The sequence below is a fragment of the Manis javanica genome, chromosome 5 (assembly GCF_040802235.1).
Source record: "Manis javanica isolate MJ-LG chromosome 5, MJ_LKY, whole genome shotgun sequence".
In the NCBI taxonomy this organism is placed as follows: Eukaryota; Metazoa; Chordata; class Mammalia; order Pholidota; family Manidae; genus Manis; species Manis javanica.
In genome coordinates, this window is record NC_133160.1 from 168,844,899 (window position 1) to 168,862,843 (window position 17,945).

Sequence of the window (17,945 nt, forward strand, 5' to 3'; positions counted from 1 at the left end):
AAATGAAGTCCTGGACAATAAAATTTTAGGTGAAAAAGCAAAATGCCAAACTCTCTATATGGTAATTATTTGTAGGGAGCAGATCTTTTCTTGGGTAGTAACGGGCTTCCCTCAGCAGAGACTCTGGGGAGCCCTCCGCACCCCACCCCGCCCCCCGGCCCCTTGCACAGCCCTCTCCCACAACTCATCACACATCCCAGCCGTCATTCGCCTGTTCCTCTCCTGCGGGGCTTGACTCCTCTTTGCAGCCAGGAGAGCCTGCGTGAGTCGCCCCCAGATCCCCAGGGACCAGCCAGGGGCCCGACACAGGGTTCAGCTCAGTTTAGCTGAGCCGGAGGAAAGGGGGGAACAGGAGAGAAGAAGAGGAAGAAATGCTTGGAAAGACAAGGAGAGAAAAGAATGAGACAAAAGTGACAAAGGTGGAAGGGAAAATGCCAGAAAGGGAAGAAAGAAAGGCATGAAACGAGGGAGGGAGAGACGAAGGGGGAGGGGAAAAGGGCACACGGATCAGGGGCCTCTTGTTCCAGCTCTTACAATCCCCTGAAAGCCCCAGTCAGCTGCCTGGGAACAGAAACGCGCTTAGCGCAAAGCCTCCGTACAGACGCTGAAAGGGCTCCTCACATGGGACCCACCCAAACCTTGGTGCTGGGCGGTGATCATGTCTCCACTGCCCGATGTCCCGGGAGTCAGCAGACGCCCAGGGAAGGGAGGGGCTGCTTCCCCAAACCTGCTGTTACCTCCCATCCAGCCCCAACTGGGAGGAGACAGCTGGTGTTGGCAGGACACCTTTGTTCTCTGTACAAACACTAAGAACTATGTTGAGTGCGGCTTCCAAAAGTCAGCCTTTAAAGCCTCAGACATTCTTAGCCCTACCAAGGCAAAATAACAACAGCCTGGCCTGGTGAGGAGGTGGGGTCTGGACCACAGCGAATGTTTTGCATCATTGTCTATCCCCGACTGAAGCATTAGGCCTTCCTGCTTCTGTTCTCCCACCTGCATGGTGAAAAATACAATCTGTCGTCTCCACCGCACAGTCAGAGGAACGGAAAATCCATTAAGGTCTGGGGAGCCCCAGAAGAAAAGAGAGGCGCAATTCTCATCAAACCAACACTTTCCCCCAAACCACTATAGCAACCTTGGCTATCTGGAGAACAGCAGAGAAGCAAAGCTGCTGTTAGAGGCAGAGAAAGAGAGTGACTATGTGGTCAAGGAGGGGACATTTGAGTTGCGTTCCAAAATAAGAGAAGCTACCTTTATCTTGCATCTACCTACCACTTCAGCATTTTATTAAAAATAAAAATAATAATAATAATAGGAGAAATGTGGGATCCACATATAAATCAAGTACAAAAATCAAACGAATATTCATATTTGACCTGATTGTTTATAGGTCATATTGCGTGATCAAAACCGAAAGTTTCTGTGATGAATGCCCTTGTACTGTTCACCATGTAAGAATTTATTCACTATGTAAGAATTCGTTCACCATGTAAGAACTTGTTCCTTATGCTTCAGAAGATTGGAGACTGACGAGAATTAGGCTTGAGATGGATTAATGATTGTACATTGAGCGTTGACCCCCCTATACTGAATTTTATTGTTGTTAACAACCATTTGATCAATAAATATGAGAGATGCCCTCTCAAAAAAAAAAAAAAAAATAAGAGAAGCTCACGAAGCCAAGAAGTGGGAGAGAAGGACAGCACTCCAGCAAAATACACATGTAAAGGCACAGCGTTCTCAGAGTCCCCAGGTCCCAGGCACTAAATGAGGAACGGAGAGGGGGAGGTGTGTGCTCTCCGTGGTCCTGAAACAACACTGGGTGCCCGGAGAGAGGGGTTTCTCTGCACCCTTGGAGGCTGATGGTCCCTTTCTGTCCTGCCTCACCCAGCCTTGTAGTTAGCTCCTCACTGCTTTTCCTTCTCAGCTCACTGGCGTATCTGTAATCTTTATATTCCCAAAGAACAAAAACATATGTTTTACAATGTATGTAATGTAGCTGGTTTCAAGTACTTTTAACTCAGTACCACCCTTTCAATACATATTCTCCCACCCCAGGAAGTTGGGGGAAGGGCATGTGACTCCCCCACCTCCATCCCCCTCCTACAACGCTTCACTAGTGCAGAGATGGAATCTGGGATCAATGCATACAAGAGTGTCCAAAAAAGATCTCAGTGTGTAGTCTTCACCCCAAGAAGGCTGCTGGGTGCACACAGATTCTGATGAGATTGACTGATTTATCAGTAGAAAGGGGCTCAGAGTGACACCATGACCAACCACTCCCAGAAAAATGAAGAATCCCTTCCTCTCTAAAGGGCAATGATGGAAATGAACCTCAAAAAGATCAGGGAAGCCCCATTTTGGTAGAAATGTGCTTGGCCCAGGCATTAAATGAAGGTAGAACTGCTTTCTCCTAAGACAAATGGAATGTCAAAGTGAGTGCTGAAAGTTATTAGTCCTTCAAACTCTACAAGCCACTGGTGTTGAGGGTCTTAGATTTGTAACTCCAACATTTAACAGGACAAGTAGACACACCTCACTCATGTACGTACAGCTCACAACACGGCACCGGAGCCTAGATGATCCTCACAGCCCACTGGGAATGCCTGTTTAAAATTCCAATCCAGGCCAATTTTGTCAAGATTTTCATTTACCAGATCTACCTTATGGGCCAGGAATTTGTTATTAGCAAACTCCCCAGATGATCTTGATGTAGACTGCCTGTGACAGTGTTATTTGCTCTCCCTGCCCCCTTGACTGCAGGCATGCCCACGTGACTTGCTCTGACCAAGACAATGATGGTGGGTGTGAGTACATCAGTCTGTGCACAGGCTTTAACAAGCAGGCAGGTTTCAGCTCAGTCTTTGGAGTGAGCATCTACCCTCCTCCATGAAAACACATGGCCCAAGGATGGGTCCTCCTTCAGCCTGAGTCCCAGAGGGAGATGACAGGAGGAGCACACCTGACCCAAATAGAAGCCTGAAGACACATCTAGCCGAGCCCCGCTAGGCCTCTGCCACCCACAGACCTGTAAGTAGTAACTATTTGCTGTTGTAAGCCATGGACTTTTGGGGCTGTTTGTTATGCAGCATTATTGCATCAAAGCATATTGATACACCAGTGAGGTTCGGTGCTGGGAGTCACAGCCACAGAGATTGTAGCATGAGAGACATTGTAGCTCAAATACTTCATAACTCCAGGATGCACTTCCTTCCCTGAACAACCAAAGCCCCCTTCTTGTCAGGCTCCCCTCACTGACCTCCCAAGCAGCCGGCAGCAGGGAGTGCTGCCATCAAGTGCCACGGCCCACTCACATTTATTCTCAGGAAAGAGCCCGTTTTACCACAGGGGGTAGCCTGTCAGCCGGTGGCCTTTTGCCACACTTTCCAGGAAAGCAGCCCTGCCAGCGGTAACCGGCCTGCGCCCAAACCTAATTAACTCACATTGTTCTCTACTCGCATGTGCAGGGAATGGTGGCATTTTCCTCCTTCACGAATTAGAAATACAGGTGGCCTCCAGGGACTGAGTGCCTTTTCTGCAAGCTCAGGCCCATTTCTATGGCAACAACAGTTTTAACAGCAAGATCGCAGGCTTCACCTTACCCAGTTGAATTCAGGAAATACTCCCTGATGGATTGAATACCCAGTTTTAAGATAACACCGTCATCATGACCCGTGTTGGACAGAGCCCTCAGGCCATTTACAGGAGGATGGCAGCTACAGCTGTTATCTACATTAGACTCATTCCTGTGTTTCCTTGTTTCTGCATTTTACCTTATATCTGAACAGAAATCCTTTGCGTTTAAGGAAATCACCTTCCTTAGTGCATACTAAGTGTCAGATCTGCATTACATGGAGTTCATTTTTAATAATTAAGTCACCTTAAGAAGTGGGTATGATTGCCACAAATGAGGAAACTCAGAGAAGTGAAGTAATTCACCCAAGGTCACATGGCCAGAAGGTGGTAGAGCCCAATTTGAACCTACTTCCACCTGGTACCTACATCGTGACAGCCCCATTGCCCCCTGGTGGCTTTCCCAGTGTTCAACTCACTGTGCCTAGTTAACATGTCTAGGCCTCAGTTCCCTCCTCTACAAAATGCGGATAAACAAGAAGAGACCATATATATCCACTTAGCCATTTATCAAGTACATTCCCAATGCCAAGAGCCTCACCTGCCCTCCTGATATGACTGCTGCAATTGTGGCCAAAAGGGAGTGAGGCCGACTAGGGCTCGCTAAATTGCAAAAGGCTATGCTTACCAAGATGGTAAATGCAGAGGCCTATTTGCCTAATAAACATTGACAATGCCTCCTGTGAGCCCATTTCACACTTAAATGAGATGCTTTCACACTTATTATCTCATTTAGCAAAGAGGCAGAGCACGCGGGTGCACGGGCAGCCCGCCTGAGCTCTCATCTGGCTCCACACGTACACTCTGTGCTTGAGGCAGGTTCACCTCGCCAGGCTTCAGTTTCCCATCTGTAATGACAGGGTTGTTTTGTTTTGTTTTGTTTTTAATTACAGTATCACTGATACACAACCTTATGTTGGTTTCAATTAAACCACACAGTGGTTCCACAGTTCCCCATATTATTAAATCCCCACCCTTCCAGTGCGGTCACTATTTATGAACATACTAAGATGTTACAGAATCATTAACTGTATTCTCTGTGCTATGCTATCACCTCAGTGACCAACTTACAATGTGATTGCAAATTATTGTGGACAGGGCTGTTTTGAAAGTTAAATGAAGTAACATGTGGACAGAGCTTGAAACAGTGTCATTTATTTTTTTAAACTTTTGCAACATGAGGTGAAGGATCTCGTTCAAATGCAGTCCCATTAACTGCTCTTTAACCTCTCGCACCCCAAACCCAAGTCTTTCCTTAGTTGGGTGCATCTGCTCCAGAAAAGTCCTCATACCCCCTGCTGGTTTCCACTATCCACTGCACCCGGCCCAGGGCAGCCCTCACCACCTGTCTCCCTGTCACCTGTCTTGTCCCCTCCACAGGACAGCCAGTAAGCTTTCTGAAACACAGATGCAACCATACCAGGGCTCTCCGTGAAGCCATCTGCCAGCCTGTCCTCATGTACAGGACAAAGTACACTGTCCTGGGCTCTCCCTGACCTGCCCCTCCCCTCTCCCACCTGCGTCACCACGTTCATCTACGCACACAGCACCCTGGCTCCAGAAACTGCCCCTGTGCACCAGTTTAACTCCCTGTGGTCTGCCTTTCTGCCAGCCCTGCCCTGCCCTCTGATTTCCTGCTCGCCCCGTCAGGTACAGTGTCCTGGCTCCAGGAACATGTGGTCACCCCTCGGAGTTCGCACAGCAGGGCGCTTGCACCCATGGGAAACCATGTCCTGACTTCATAATGCTTCATCTCCTGGCTTTTGTTTTTATATGTCTATTTTACCCATGAGACTGAGATCCTTCACACCAGAGATGACAGCTTATTCCCACACAGCTTTTTAGCTTGGGGACCTGTGGCAAGACACCTCACCTGGGTGTGCTTCAGTCTCATGGTAAATGAACTATTCAAAGTGCCTACCACAAAAGATGTAAAATCACTGCATACACCGAATACTGGGCTATGAAGTCCACTATTTATGCCAGATGTTCTGCGTCCATGCATGTGAGGAGGCACAGGAACGTTTCCATTGCTTTGATCAACTTCTCAAAGCAGTCTACGATCCTGGAAAGTGTTGAAGCCAGTTTAAAAGATGCCCAACAATTAAAGGTTTATTTTTAACTTATTTTGTTCTTCATGCCCAGAAATAAAAAGACAGGAAAGAAAAACCCAACACTGTATCTGGAAATTGTGCTAGATGAGGAATAAAGAACTGGGGATATTTTGGAAAAGAGAAAGTCCCAGATAGCTGGAAATATCTCCCAGAGCCTGTAGGAACATCAGAGTAGAAAAGGGAGGAAGCTGGGAAAATTCTGAGGGCAGAAGTAAAGCAAGAGGTGGGCTCTCAGGCCACACACACAAGAACTTCCCTGAAACAGAGCTGTCCTAGAGTAAAGCAGGCTGGTGTGTAAAGTGGTGATCTCCCTATCACTTGAGGTATGTAAGGAGAAAGTATTTAGAATTCTTACACCAGAGGGAGATGAGGGTGGAGGAGAAGCAATGGACACTGCTTTCTGCTTCCTCAAATGCACAAATGCTGAAACTTTTACATAATTTAAAAGGACCCTTTCAATTGTGAGGTTGTATAAAATCAAAGATTTGCTGAGATTGTATTAGGGCTTAAGCCCTAAGGGTCTGTGAATATGATGTGATATAAAATCCATTGTAGCATAATTTGTGAACTGCTACAATATCTCAGTCCCCTGTCTGTTCTATGCACTTCTGCATCAGATCTTTTAAGTCTGCCCGTGGAATTGACCCTAAGTTCTGACACCAAGTCATTACTCAGTCAGGGACCTGGGGAGACGTGTGCTGTGATGTTCCAATGAAGACTCTTATTGTAAAATCCTGCTTTTCACTGTGAAATGCAGTGAAGCCCATCAGTAAGTCAGAACTGCCCTTTCCCTACTGCCAATGTACAACTTGGGAAGCCCTTTCCTGGAGCTCCAAAAACCCTCATACCACCCTCATCTCTTTCTAGACGGTAACTAACTCAATGCGAAATCTGTGGATAGGACATTTGTTGAGGCAAGTCAAAGGCAGGAGTGGCCCAGACCTCACTCAGGAAGCAGCAGTTTGCAGCCTGTCTCTGTTCATCCGCTCACACAGCACGGAGCCCCTGCTATGAGCCGCTGGTGTACCAGAGAGCTCCCGAGGACACGCCGAGGAGACCGAGACATTGTCCCAGTCCTCCAAGTGCTCAAGTGGACAAAGCTGATCTAAAGTTACAGATGTAGGAGTGCTCGCAATTTCCAGTGCCTGGGGAAGGATCCTCCATGGAGAGTGGGCAGAGCCTACACAAACCAAAGGGCCAGAGATGATAAGCCTGGTCAGAACGGTCCGGGTGCCTGGGCACACGCCCAAGGGCCAAGGAGTCAGGCGCCTCAACTTCATGTCCGTGGCCATCCCCTCCTTCCTTTTACTTGCTCACACATTTCCTAAACCACCCTCTCTACGAAGCATCTTAGATTTCACTCCATTTCCCAAGCCACCAACATCAGAGCAAAGCTGCCTTTCCCCAGAGCAAAGTTACGCATCTCTCTAGGTCAATGAGTCTCAGCTTTCTGTATTTGTAGCATTCTTGAAGAGATTAAAGACCTAAAAAACACCAAGTAAGTCAGAGACCGTTACCATGCCTTCCCTACCCCAGTACGACCATCTGTCTCTCAAGGCCTTTAACACCTGTGGACTCTGGTGCTGTCCACTGCCTTACTTATCTTACTTCATGCTCAAAGGGCAAAGCCCTCAGATGTCCCCTTTGCATGGAAGAATGTTCTTTTTACTCACAAAAAATTAGACTCTTCAATATTTCTGAGTGTGCCGGGCTCCACCTGATAGATGTTACTATAACCCTTTGTAGACTTGTTGGAAACATCAACTTTAAATGCTGATCAAAATTCAGCAGCACATCTGCAGAGGACTTTTAAATACCCAACCATGTTCAGAGCATGTGGGATGAGAACCACTGGCTGCTGGAATTCCTCACATTTTCTATCTTCTACCAGTGCACCTCTTGTTCAAGGGACCCTAATCTCTAACTCTGGCCCTTGCCTCTCACCCACACTCCAGTCTGGATTTCTCATTTCCCATTAATACACCTTGATTTGGTGCTTGTTCCCAACTCCAACTCAACCTAAGAACTGATGCAGGACTTGCCTTCCAAACTCACCCCCGTACATCCTGCCTGTCCCAGCATGAGCTCCAGAAGGTGTTTACTGGTCTCTTTTCTGTGCCAGACTTTCTCATATAATCCTTGTATTTCCTGCAGAAACACTAACAGTGATTGAGGCCTGGGTCACGGGACCTGCTTTGGCCAGCAGACTATGAACGGATATGAGGTGTGCTGTGTTTGAGTGGAAGTTCTGAAGGCATTTCAGGTTGCTTCCAGTCTCCTGCACCTCCTCCTTCTGCTCCTTCAGCCTGGGTCTCAAAGTGAGGGGACACAAGGGGCAGACACACTGTTCACACCCAGGGGCAAAGGTCCAGCCAATCCAAGGCCCTCAGACAGCAGAGCAAGAAATACATGTATGTTGTTGAAAACTTCTGAAGATGCTGGGATTGTTTGCAATGGAACAAAGCTGATTCATACACCTTCCACACCAAAAAGAACAGTTAACCTAGAGAGGATGCAGTATGTCAGGCACTTCTCTAAGCATCTTATATATATTAAGTCATTTAATTCCAGGAAAAAGCCCTATGGAGTATTACTATTACTCTCAGTTTACAGATGAGAAAATTAATACAGAGAGAATATCAGTGACTTGTCCAGATTCCATAGCTACCAAGTGGAACAGCCGGGAGTGAAACCCCGGATGGTCTGGCTTCACAGTCCACGTTCTTACATGCTGCCTCTATCACACCATCCCCCTTGCTCAAGCCTCCCGTGGTTTCCTATTACCCATGGAATAAAGTCAGCGTCCTGTAACTCAGAATTGAACTCTCTAACCCAGCTCTGTGGAGAAAAAGAATCTGAAGTCTAGAAAGAGGAAGTAACCTGCTGAAGATCAAATATCCTACTCACCTTCGAGCCAGACTTAGAACCCGTTGTTTTGGTCACCTTGGTGCATTCCGCGAGACTTCCGAGACCTTGTGAATCCCCCACACTCCCGTCCACTCCAGTTTCTTTCACATTCCTCACCCTCTGACTGGTATAAAACTCCCCACTCTTCTGACCATTCGTTCCCCAGCCCAGGTGTCATTCAGGCTGTTCCACCTGCTTACATGCTCTTCCCCTGTCCCCACCAGTCAAAGCCTTCAATGTCCAGCTCGTGCCATCCCTCAAGCCCCAAGACGCCTCCTCTGGGTGCTTCTGCCAAGGCTGAGCCCTCCCTTCTCTGGGCTCCTCTCACACTGGGGGCTCTGTCCCTCAGTTTACCTTCTCATCATTCTTAGCTCTTGCGTGTGCGTGTGCTCACTAAGTGTGTAAGCACCCTAACGTCAGGGACCAAAAAAGATGTTTTAACTGACATCACACCTCACACGGTTCAAGAAACAGAACTTGCTGGTTAGCTACCACTCTGAATTTTCATTTCCTTGAAGAGCATGCCTGAGTTTGGGGAAGGGAACTACGAGCTCCCAGGCCCATTCCTGTATATCGTATCATGCGTGTTCCGTGTATTCAGTCTTGACCGGCTTATTACAAGCAACAGGCACACAGGAGGAGATTGCACAGTCATGTTACGGAACATGGCATAACCAGTGTCACTTCCATCCCCACTGAAACATTCTCCAAGAATTTAATTTAAACAAGATGATTTTTCCCCTAAGCATATGGCCCATTTCCCCTCTCTGATCATGAACTTGACGTAACTGAGGGTGTTTCCTTCTCTGCCCTGGGTGACAGTATCAGATGCCCAGTGACACACCTCCAGAGAGCCATGTCACCAGCAGTTTGTTCTCTGCTCCTCCTTGACCCTCAGGTCCACCTGAGTTCACGATCTGCATGGCCATCACCACGGGCATCTCAAATCCTCTGTGTAAAAAAGTCCGAACAATAAATGGAATACCAAGATAGGCGGAGTATCACCCTCAGGAAAAGCACAACAGGCCTCATGCTCTTTTCTGGCATATTTGCACATTAGAGTAATTCAGCCCAATGTGAATTGTACTGAATGATCTCTTTCTTCCCTGCTTATCTTCACTGACTGATCACACACACACTTTAATCAAGTGTTTTTCTTAGTAGGGAGATCAGCTCATCACCCCACCTGCTTGATTCTTTGAGCCCTTCACTCCTCCACAGGCCGCTGCAAGAACCTTTGTCACTAGATATCTGTGAACTTGAATTTACTTTTGAAAAACCCAGGTGACAGAGCTTGCCTGCCTTCCTCCAAGGACTGCTCTGAAAACCAAATGAGAGATGGTGGAGATCACGCTGAATGCTGTAGCCGCCTGCGAAGTCACACCTGATCAGTACTCATGAAGTCTTATTTTTAGTAATATTTCTTAACCATTGTGGTGGCCACTCTTCTCTCCCCGACAATTGAGCAGGTCTCCCAAGAGCCTCTGCAGGGCCACAAAGCCGTGTGCCTAGGTTTCCTCTGAGCCACACCCAGGAACCACTTCAGTGGGTATGAGAAACAGCTTCGGCTAAGTTAATCCCTGGCGGGGCCATTAATTTTTTAAAAAGACACACATGAAAGAGGCTTTATAAATATTCTAAACAATCCTTGGGGGCTGAAGCTTAAGTGTTTCTGCTTTTTCCCTCATCCCTATCAGGCTACTTTATTATCTCAGAAAAGAAGCTGAGGTGGAGGAAAAAACACCATGTTTGTAGTCAACCCAAGCAGGGTGATTTCATAATTGACTCATCTCCCTTCCTTGGTCCACACTGTGCCCTGCCTGAGGTGGCCCTTCTCCTCCTCTGCTCAAGTACCCTCTCTCTTATCTCTGAAGTCACTGGCAGAGCTGCCACCTTATCCCCATTGTCCAGACGGGAAAGCGGAGGCTCACACAGGCACAGAGTGACCCAGCATCAAGCAGATGGGGACCTGGGGATGCAACTAAGAACTCTATCTTGGTCCTTTTTCAAGCCCCTGGGACCCTCCACAGGCCACATATACCATGGCTACCAAAAACATACTAAGCATCTGCAGGATCCGCTTCACCTGCACAGAGAAGCCACACTCGGCTGCAGAGAGGGGGCTCCTGCACTGCTGATTTCTCTTCAGTTTCGCCAGTTTGCTCATGCCCACCTGCATCTGGGCCTTCCTCCACTTCCTTCCCCCATCCTTCCTGCCTCCCCTGACCCAGGACCGGATTGTGAGTCCCTGCTGTGTTCCCCTTTAGCAGTCCCCACACACTGTGCAATTTCAGGCTGAAATGTCAGTCTTTGCTAAACTCTGGGAAGGCAAGCCTACCTCATTCCCACGTTCCCTTGCCCCCAGCACAGACAGCGCATGGCACAAAGCAGTGCTCGTTATTACTATTAGCTTACCAAGTGAGCACTATAAACAGGTCAGGGCGCAGCGGTGGGAGAGCCACAGTTTCCATCCCCTCACCTAAGAGCATTTTGGTCCTGTTAAAACCTGCACATTATCAGCAAAAGGTCCTCAGGAATCTAAAGAGCTCCATCCAAATCCACCCTCTCTGCTTTGTTGTTTCTCCTTTAAACCACAAATCTTTCAGCTGGAGTGGGCTATGTGGAGCATACATAACACAAGTGCTCATCAAGGGCCTCTTTCCCAGGAATTAAGCATATTTTTCAGCATCTCTCTCTGCGACCTACTGAAGCTGCTGGAACCACTCCATTGGGTTCTCTTTACACACAGGTCAGCTACCTGCTTTGCACGAAGACGGAAGCAGCAGGATCAGCCAGCAGCTCCAAAGCCCATGCTTTGCACCTAACACACTCTAAGCACTTGGCCAGGCTCCTCCTGGGTGCTCACAGATCCTGGGAAGGGGCCAGTGCTGGCTCACTTTGGGTGTCAGGGCACAGAGGCTCAGTGAGGTGGCAGAGAAGGGATACACACCCAGATCGCCTGGTACAAAAGCCTTGGCAGTCATCTCCAGTCCAGGGTGGGGTGGGGGGTCATAGCTGGAAGGCAGGGTGTCTCCTCCAGCTGTACACACTGAGATCTGTACAACTCCAGGGGTACCACTGCCACAGACCTGCCTCAAATACCATCTCGCTAAGTTTCCTTCTTAGATACTGGGGTCCTGAGAGAATATAGCCTGCCTTGGGCCACAGCCACCAAGGGACCCAGGGCTCCTGTCCATCACTGTCCCAAGGACGGTGGCAGTTCATACAAGTACCCCCTGCTTCCCTCAGCCACAGCCTAGCCTGGAGCAACCACATCCCTCCCACTGATTCTTAGCCAACTAGTGTCCCGGGACCAGCCACTTTACAGCTCGCCATCTCGGAGGGCAGGGATCAGAAGCAGGGCGATTTCTAGATCAAATAAAAATATAATTGCAGTTACAAAGAACTTCATGGAGAAAGGTATGGATGAGTTGAGAGCTGGTCCCCATTCTCAGGGGTCACCCCCTCTGGATGGGAACACACCGAAGGTCTGCGGGCAGGACCTAAAGCTGGGCCCAGGGGGAGTTTTCTAAGGGAAGTCTCAGCCCAGAGTTGAACAGGATAAGGGATCTTCTGTGCAGGCAGGGGGCCTGGTGCCCCTCAACCTTCCCCTCCCCTGTGACCCCAGCCAGTGCTCTAGCCTCTGGGAGCTTTATGTGCACAAATTCTCCTTCAAAGAATTTACTGAGAAGATTCAATAAAACAAGGTCTCCAATATGCTGCTCAGGCAAGTGGGAAATGTCAGCTCCCTCCCTCTACCCGAAACTGCCCTCTTATAGGTGCCCTGCAGCCTTCCCAACGCCTGGGTTCGGGATAAAGGAGGATGCTGCGTGTCCTATCTTCAAACCTCAGGCGTCACCCGGGAGGATTCTGTAGGACCCGAATCCCGTCTACCCACACCCTGGACGTTCACGCTCAGCACTCAGTCACCCAGACGGGCTTCCCCAGGGCCTGTGGTCAACATCCCACAGGAATGATTTGGTTCCACCACTCCGGTGCCAGGCAGCGAATAGGGTGGGGTCTCCCCGGCGCTGCAGCCCCAGCTCCCCACCCCAAGACAAAGCGTTAAGACCAGGGATTCTTTGTTTCTGGCCACACCCAGGGACCCAGCGAGCTGCTCAGCGCCACTACCACCCCCACGCCCCAGTGTTAACCCTTCTAGGGCCACAGCTGCTAGCACCACCCCATTAGGTTATTTTTAGCCGCGGCGAGGAATGGGAGGGGCGCCTGCATCATGGCGCTGACTCTAGGTCCGGACTTGCACTCCATCAGAATGAGCGGGGAGTGGGGGCGGTGGTCGAGGTTCCTCCTTCCTCTGGCGGGGAAGAAACTCCCACCACGATGTGCAAGAGCTGGACCGTGCGGCGGCCGCACGCGGCGACGCAGGCCCCCTCCGCACCGCGGCTCCAGGGACGGAGGGAGGGAGTCCGGCCCGCGGCGCCCCTCCTTCTTTTGTTCAGCTCCGCATCCTCCAGTCCACAGTTCCCGTGGCGGGGAGGGGGGGTCTGCCAGCCCACGGGGAGAGGGACTCGAAGCTCCAGCCCCGCCCCGCGGAGCTCCCCACCACCATTGTCCCCAGAGACTGGGGGGAGGGGGCTGCAAGGCCGAGGCGGGCCCCGCCCCCACCGTCGCGACGCCGCCAGCCTCGGGGGCCGCCCCTGCTGTCCCCGGGCGGATCCCGACCCTGGCGGCGACCACCCCGCTCCACAAAGAGCGGCCGGCGGGGCGGGGCGGGGCGGGGCGGGGGCCCGGCTTACCGTGATGTGCGGAATGCTCTTCTTGCCCTGGTAAGACATGGCCCCTCTGGCGCCCGCGGCCCTGCCGCCGGACTCGCGGGCTGCCTTTCGCTCGTCCGGATGCTCTCTTGGTCCCGCTCCCCGCGGGAGCGGTGACAAAGGCCCGGGGCCGACGAAGAGAGGGACGGAGGCTCGGCGCCCGCGCGCCGCTGCCCACGAGCCTGCTGCCCCGCCGCTCGGCCCGCCGCCGCCGCTCCGGCTGCCAGCGCCGCCCGGCTTCGCGAGGAGGGCGGGGGGAGGAGGGAGGGCGAGCGAGGGCGGGAGGAGGGGGCTGCAGACAGACAGCTCCTCCCGGCGGCGCGGAGCCGAGCCCGATTCGCCCCTCTCGGCTCGAACCAGGAAGCGCTTCCCTTCCGATACCCCGCTCCGCCCCCGCCCCCCGAAGCCCAGCCCGCCGACCCCCGCCCCGCGCGCACGCCCGCGGCCGCCCGGCCTCGCTCTGGCGGTGGGGAAGGGCTGCTGCTCAGCGTTCTTTCAGTCGCCAGCGGCGGCCTGCGGACGCGCAGGCAGAGCCCGCGGGCTGCGCCACAGGTGCGCAGAGCGCATTTGGGGACCTCCCGGAACGCCTGCGCGGGGGAGGGGGCGCGGGCCGCACGCCGAGGACCCGCCCCGGCTCTCTTCGGGTTCGCGCCCCACGACCGCCCCCCTCAGGCCTCCGGGTTCCACGGCCTCCGTTTGGGTCCATCTGTCTCACCCAAGCACTTTACATCTCCAACTCCAAGCCTTTATTCAGACTGTACCAGAATATCTCACCCCAAAGGGTTATCCATTCTCCCAGACTCATCGCTGATGGCTTCTCCATAAAGCCTTTCCCTGCCACCCTCCACCACCCCCCATCACTGAACCTGCCTCCCTGAGGGCTCAGCAGGAGCCTAAGAGTGGGCAGGGATGGAGAGCCAAGGCCACAATTAAGGGCTGACCTGCTCTACACCCTGCAAGAGCTTCTCATCACCCAGCGGCTGAGCACTGGGGCCACCAGGCCACCCCCACAGTCCTGCCTCCCAGACTGATTGCTCAGAGCGCCAGACCACTGGTACCAAGGTCCTCACAGCCCCAGGACAGGCTGGGGGACAAGAGGAGGAATAGGACATCCGGCCTTCCAGTGGATGGTGGACACCAGACCCAGATGTTGCTCCAGGAAGAGGTGGGCAGTAGGCCAGGCCACAACTTGACACATTTCATTCCAGGAGAGAAGAAAAGAGGGAAGAGGGAGAAAGGAGGAGCCCCAGCAAGCCCTCACAGCACGGGACAGGTGCCCCAAATCTCCAGGCAGAAGAAAATTCCAACTTTTTCTGCCCCTCACTTTACCCCAGGAAAATCCAAACCTGCAGTCTCTTTAAAAAGAGCCATCTTCTTTACTCTCAAGTTGCCACCCAAAGGGAGGGTGTGCTAGGGGTGGTAAAGCTCCCACCACGAAGCTTGGGCCTGAAGCCCTTACCTCCACTGTCACCGGAACGCTATTACACTAGACCAGGAGGCCCGAGATGCCTTGGCCTTAAAATGGTCGTGCGGTTGTAAGTTCACAAAGGAAAAGCAGCTTTGTATTCCAGGAACACTGAGCCATAATTTTCCCATTTTATAGGCAGGAAATTGAGGCTTACAGAGGTAAACTAGTATCCCAGGGGCAAAGCACACTAGCTGCAGCAGAGCCGTATCTGGAAGCCAGCTTTCCGTACACCTTGTCTAGAGCTCATTCCCCTACTCATTTAGCTTCGGCCCTGAGCTGGGCCCTAAATCCTTGTTGATGACTGGAATTTGCTGGTCTTCCACCCCCGGCTCCAAACTTCCCTTCCTCGGCGTTAAGTCGTCTGCTCTAAACACGACGTCAGGGAAGCTCTGGAGCTGGGGCAAGACCACGTGCGTATCGGGGGAGGGACACCAGCCCGCGACTGGCCAAACCGAACGCTGCTCCCAAGCCGACTTCCCTGGTACAAAGCCCCGCAGTCGCTCAGCCTCGGGCCTCGGCAAATGCTGCGCCTGCGCCGCAGATACCCCTCCCCTCCACCCCAGGAAAGAGCCTAGTGGGCATTGGGAGGGACCCGGGCACCAGAACCCGCAGCTAAGCACAGGATCGGAGCGGCAAAGGTCCGCTCGGTCTGCAGAAAGTAAAACGCTTCCCCTGGGGAGAAACCTCTAGCCCCTCGGTTCTACAGTCCCGAGTGCTTCCTGAGCCCTAGGCGCGCCAGCGTCCCCGCCTTTTGTCCAGTTCCAGAGAAGCCATGGAGAACGAGAGACAGGGCCAGAGCGGTAGAGAAAGGAGTGGAAGAGCTGAGGCGACCAGCGTCCCCAAGCGCCAAAGCGCGGCTGAGGGGTGCGCGCAGTCCGGCGTAGATGCTGACGCTGGGGACACTAACCGTGACTCCACCAGGGACGCGCTTCCAGGCAGCTCCCGGCCGTGCACAAAGCGCTCCGTCCTCCCTGACACCCCACCACACCTTGAAGGAGGCAGGGAGTGGAATGGCAACTCCATTTCGTAGATAGAGACGCAGAGGCCCAAGAGAGCAAAGCGCCTTTGCTGGAAACCGGGGCTCCCGGTACTGGCGCAGGCTTCTCTGTCCGCGGCCCCGAAGCCTCCCGCTCCAGCTCGAAAGCCTGGATCCCAAACGAGGCTGGCCGCCAAGGAAGGAGTTGGGCAGGGAGAGATACAGAAGGGGTAGAGAGAAAGAGACGGTTCTCTGGATCTCTCCTTCCTTCGCCCCCCCCAGCCCACCACACACACCCTCCTTGTAGACCTGCCCTTGGCGGGGCGCTGGATTCAGAACCATGGAGAGTTCCGAGCTACTTGTATAGAGAGCCCCACGTGAGGGAGGGAATGGTCGCAGCCGTACACCCTTTACTGCATCCCAGCAGCCGCGGGCCGACCCAGTCTCCACTCCTCCAGGAAGCCCTCCCAGATTTCTGTCCAGATCAAGCTCTGCCTCCTTCAGCTCACTTTATACATTTAAGGGGAGGAGGGTTAATAGAATAGTCAACAACGAACATTTATTGAATAGTCGCTACCTAGCGGCATTAACTAATTTAATTCTCACCATCTGTCGCCCACACCGGCCTGGGGTGCCGAGCCTATCAGGGGTCTGGGACCTGAGCAGTGCACAGACATACATTTCTGAGCTAAGCCAACAACTCACCCATCTTCTGGGGCTCCAACTTATATTTTCCAGGCAACCGGCCCTGATCCTCACAGGCATCCCAAAGCCGTGCCTTCTATCCGTGCATCTTCCCCCAAATCCCTGGCAACCTGCAGCTCAAGGGAGAAGAGACACGGGGCCCGGGGCCTGGCATTCTGTCTCCCTGATGCTTCCTCCACTTTCAGGGGGGCGGGAAACCCCAAGTCTAAGAAGCTAGAGGTCTGGGTTCAGCTCCCCACTCTGCCTCCAACTTGCTGTGTGAAGTGAGCACACTGTCGTCGTCCTGTAGAACTCGGGAGCGTCCCCTGAAGATGTCCGTGCTCGGGGGTAGCGGTGCTCCGTTCTACCTGACCAACGACCTACATCTTTAACCGAATCCCCGCCCCAGAAAGCGTAGGGGCAGCACTCGGGAAGGGCTCCTTTCAGCTGTGCGGACGGACACAGGCGTCTCACCGAGCCTCTCCCAGCGCCCAGCACAGACTAAGGGCTCCGCCATTGCTAATGAGTGAATAAGTGAACGGACAGATGTGAAACGGAGCTCCCCTTATTTTCATAAAGCAGAAAATGGGGATCCCTGAATTGAATTCACCCCAGAGGTCCCTTTGCGTTTTAAGGGTCCGTGTAGCGGCTTCAGCCAACTTACCTCCCTTCTCAGCACCTCACTCTCCCTTCTGCAGAAGAGAAGCGTGGGACTGGATCCCCAGGACCCCGCGGAGTCTCAGGGACTGTGCCGGCCAACCCTCTCCGAACCAGATGTGTGCGGGGTGGGGGAGGGGCCCTCCGTCGCCCTCCCGAGCCCGGTGGCGGCGCCCCTGCACGCCGGCCGGTCACTGCCCTCCGGCGGCTCCGCGGGTCCCGCCCCCCGTCCCGTCCGCGCGCGCCCTGAGGGTACCTGGCCATTGTCCCGGCCGAGTGGCAGGTCGCGGGGCGCTGGGCAGCGGATGCGCAGCGCGGGCGGTCGCTCGTCGCGCTCGCCCGGCGAGCTAACGGCCGAGCCGGAGAGCTCACTCACGTCGCTGGCGGTGTCCTCGCTGCCGCCGGGCCCCGGCAGGCCGACCGCGTCGGGTCGGCCAGCACTGCGCGGTGTGCGCGCCGAGCCGCGGCGGCCCACGCTGTACGCGTCGAAGTCGATGGTCTTGTTCTCGTAGGCGCCCTCCACCGCGGCGAACATGCCGCCGTACTTCTGGCGCGGGGTCTGCGCCGCGCTGCCCGGCCGCGCCAGGTACACTGGCAGGTCGTCCTCCGTGTTCCACGCGCGCCGCCGGTCCGCCATACCGGTCCAAGGCAGGTCGCCAGCCCGCGCGCCCGCCCGCCCGCGTGAGCCGCGCTCCGCGCTGGGTGCGGGCCCGCGGCGGCCCAGGCGCGAC

General features: G+C 53.2%; 1 protein-coding gene across 3 annotated transcripts in view; it reads right to left on the minus strand.

Annotated features, from left to right (window-relative positions):
* CRMP1 (collapsin response mediator protein 1) overlaps positions 1–17,945 on the minus strand; it is a 70,676-nt gene extending 52,731 nt beyond the window's left edge. Inside the window, exon 1 of one of the 3 annotated variants that reach the window (XM_036991124.2) lies at positions 17,471–17,945. In XM_036991124.2, coding sequence (XP_036847019.1) covers positions 17,471–17,851 — 381 coding nt within the window. In that variant the 5' untranslated portion in view covers positions 17,852–17,945. Of the gene's footprint in view, positions 1–13,411; positions 13,795–17,470 lie in introns of those variants that run through there. The other 2 variants (XM_036991129.2, XM_073237869.1) reach the window with 2 other exon arrangements.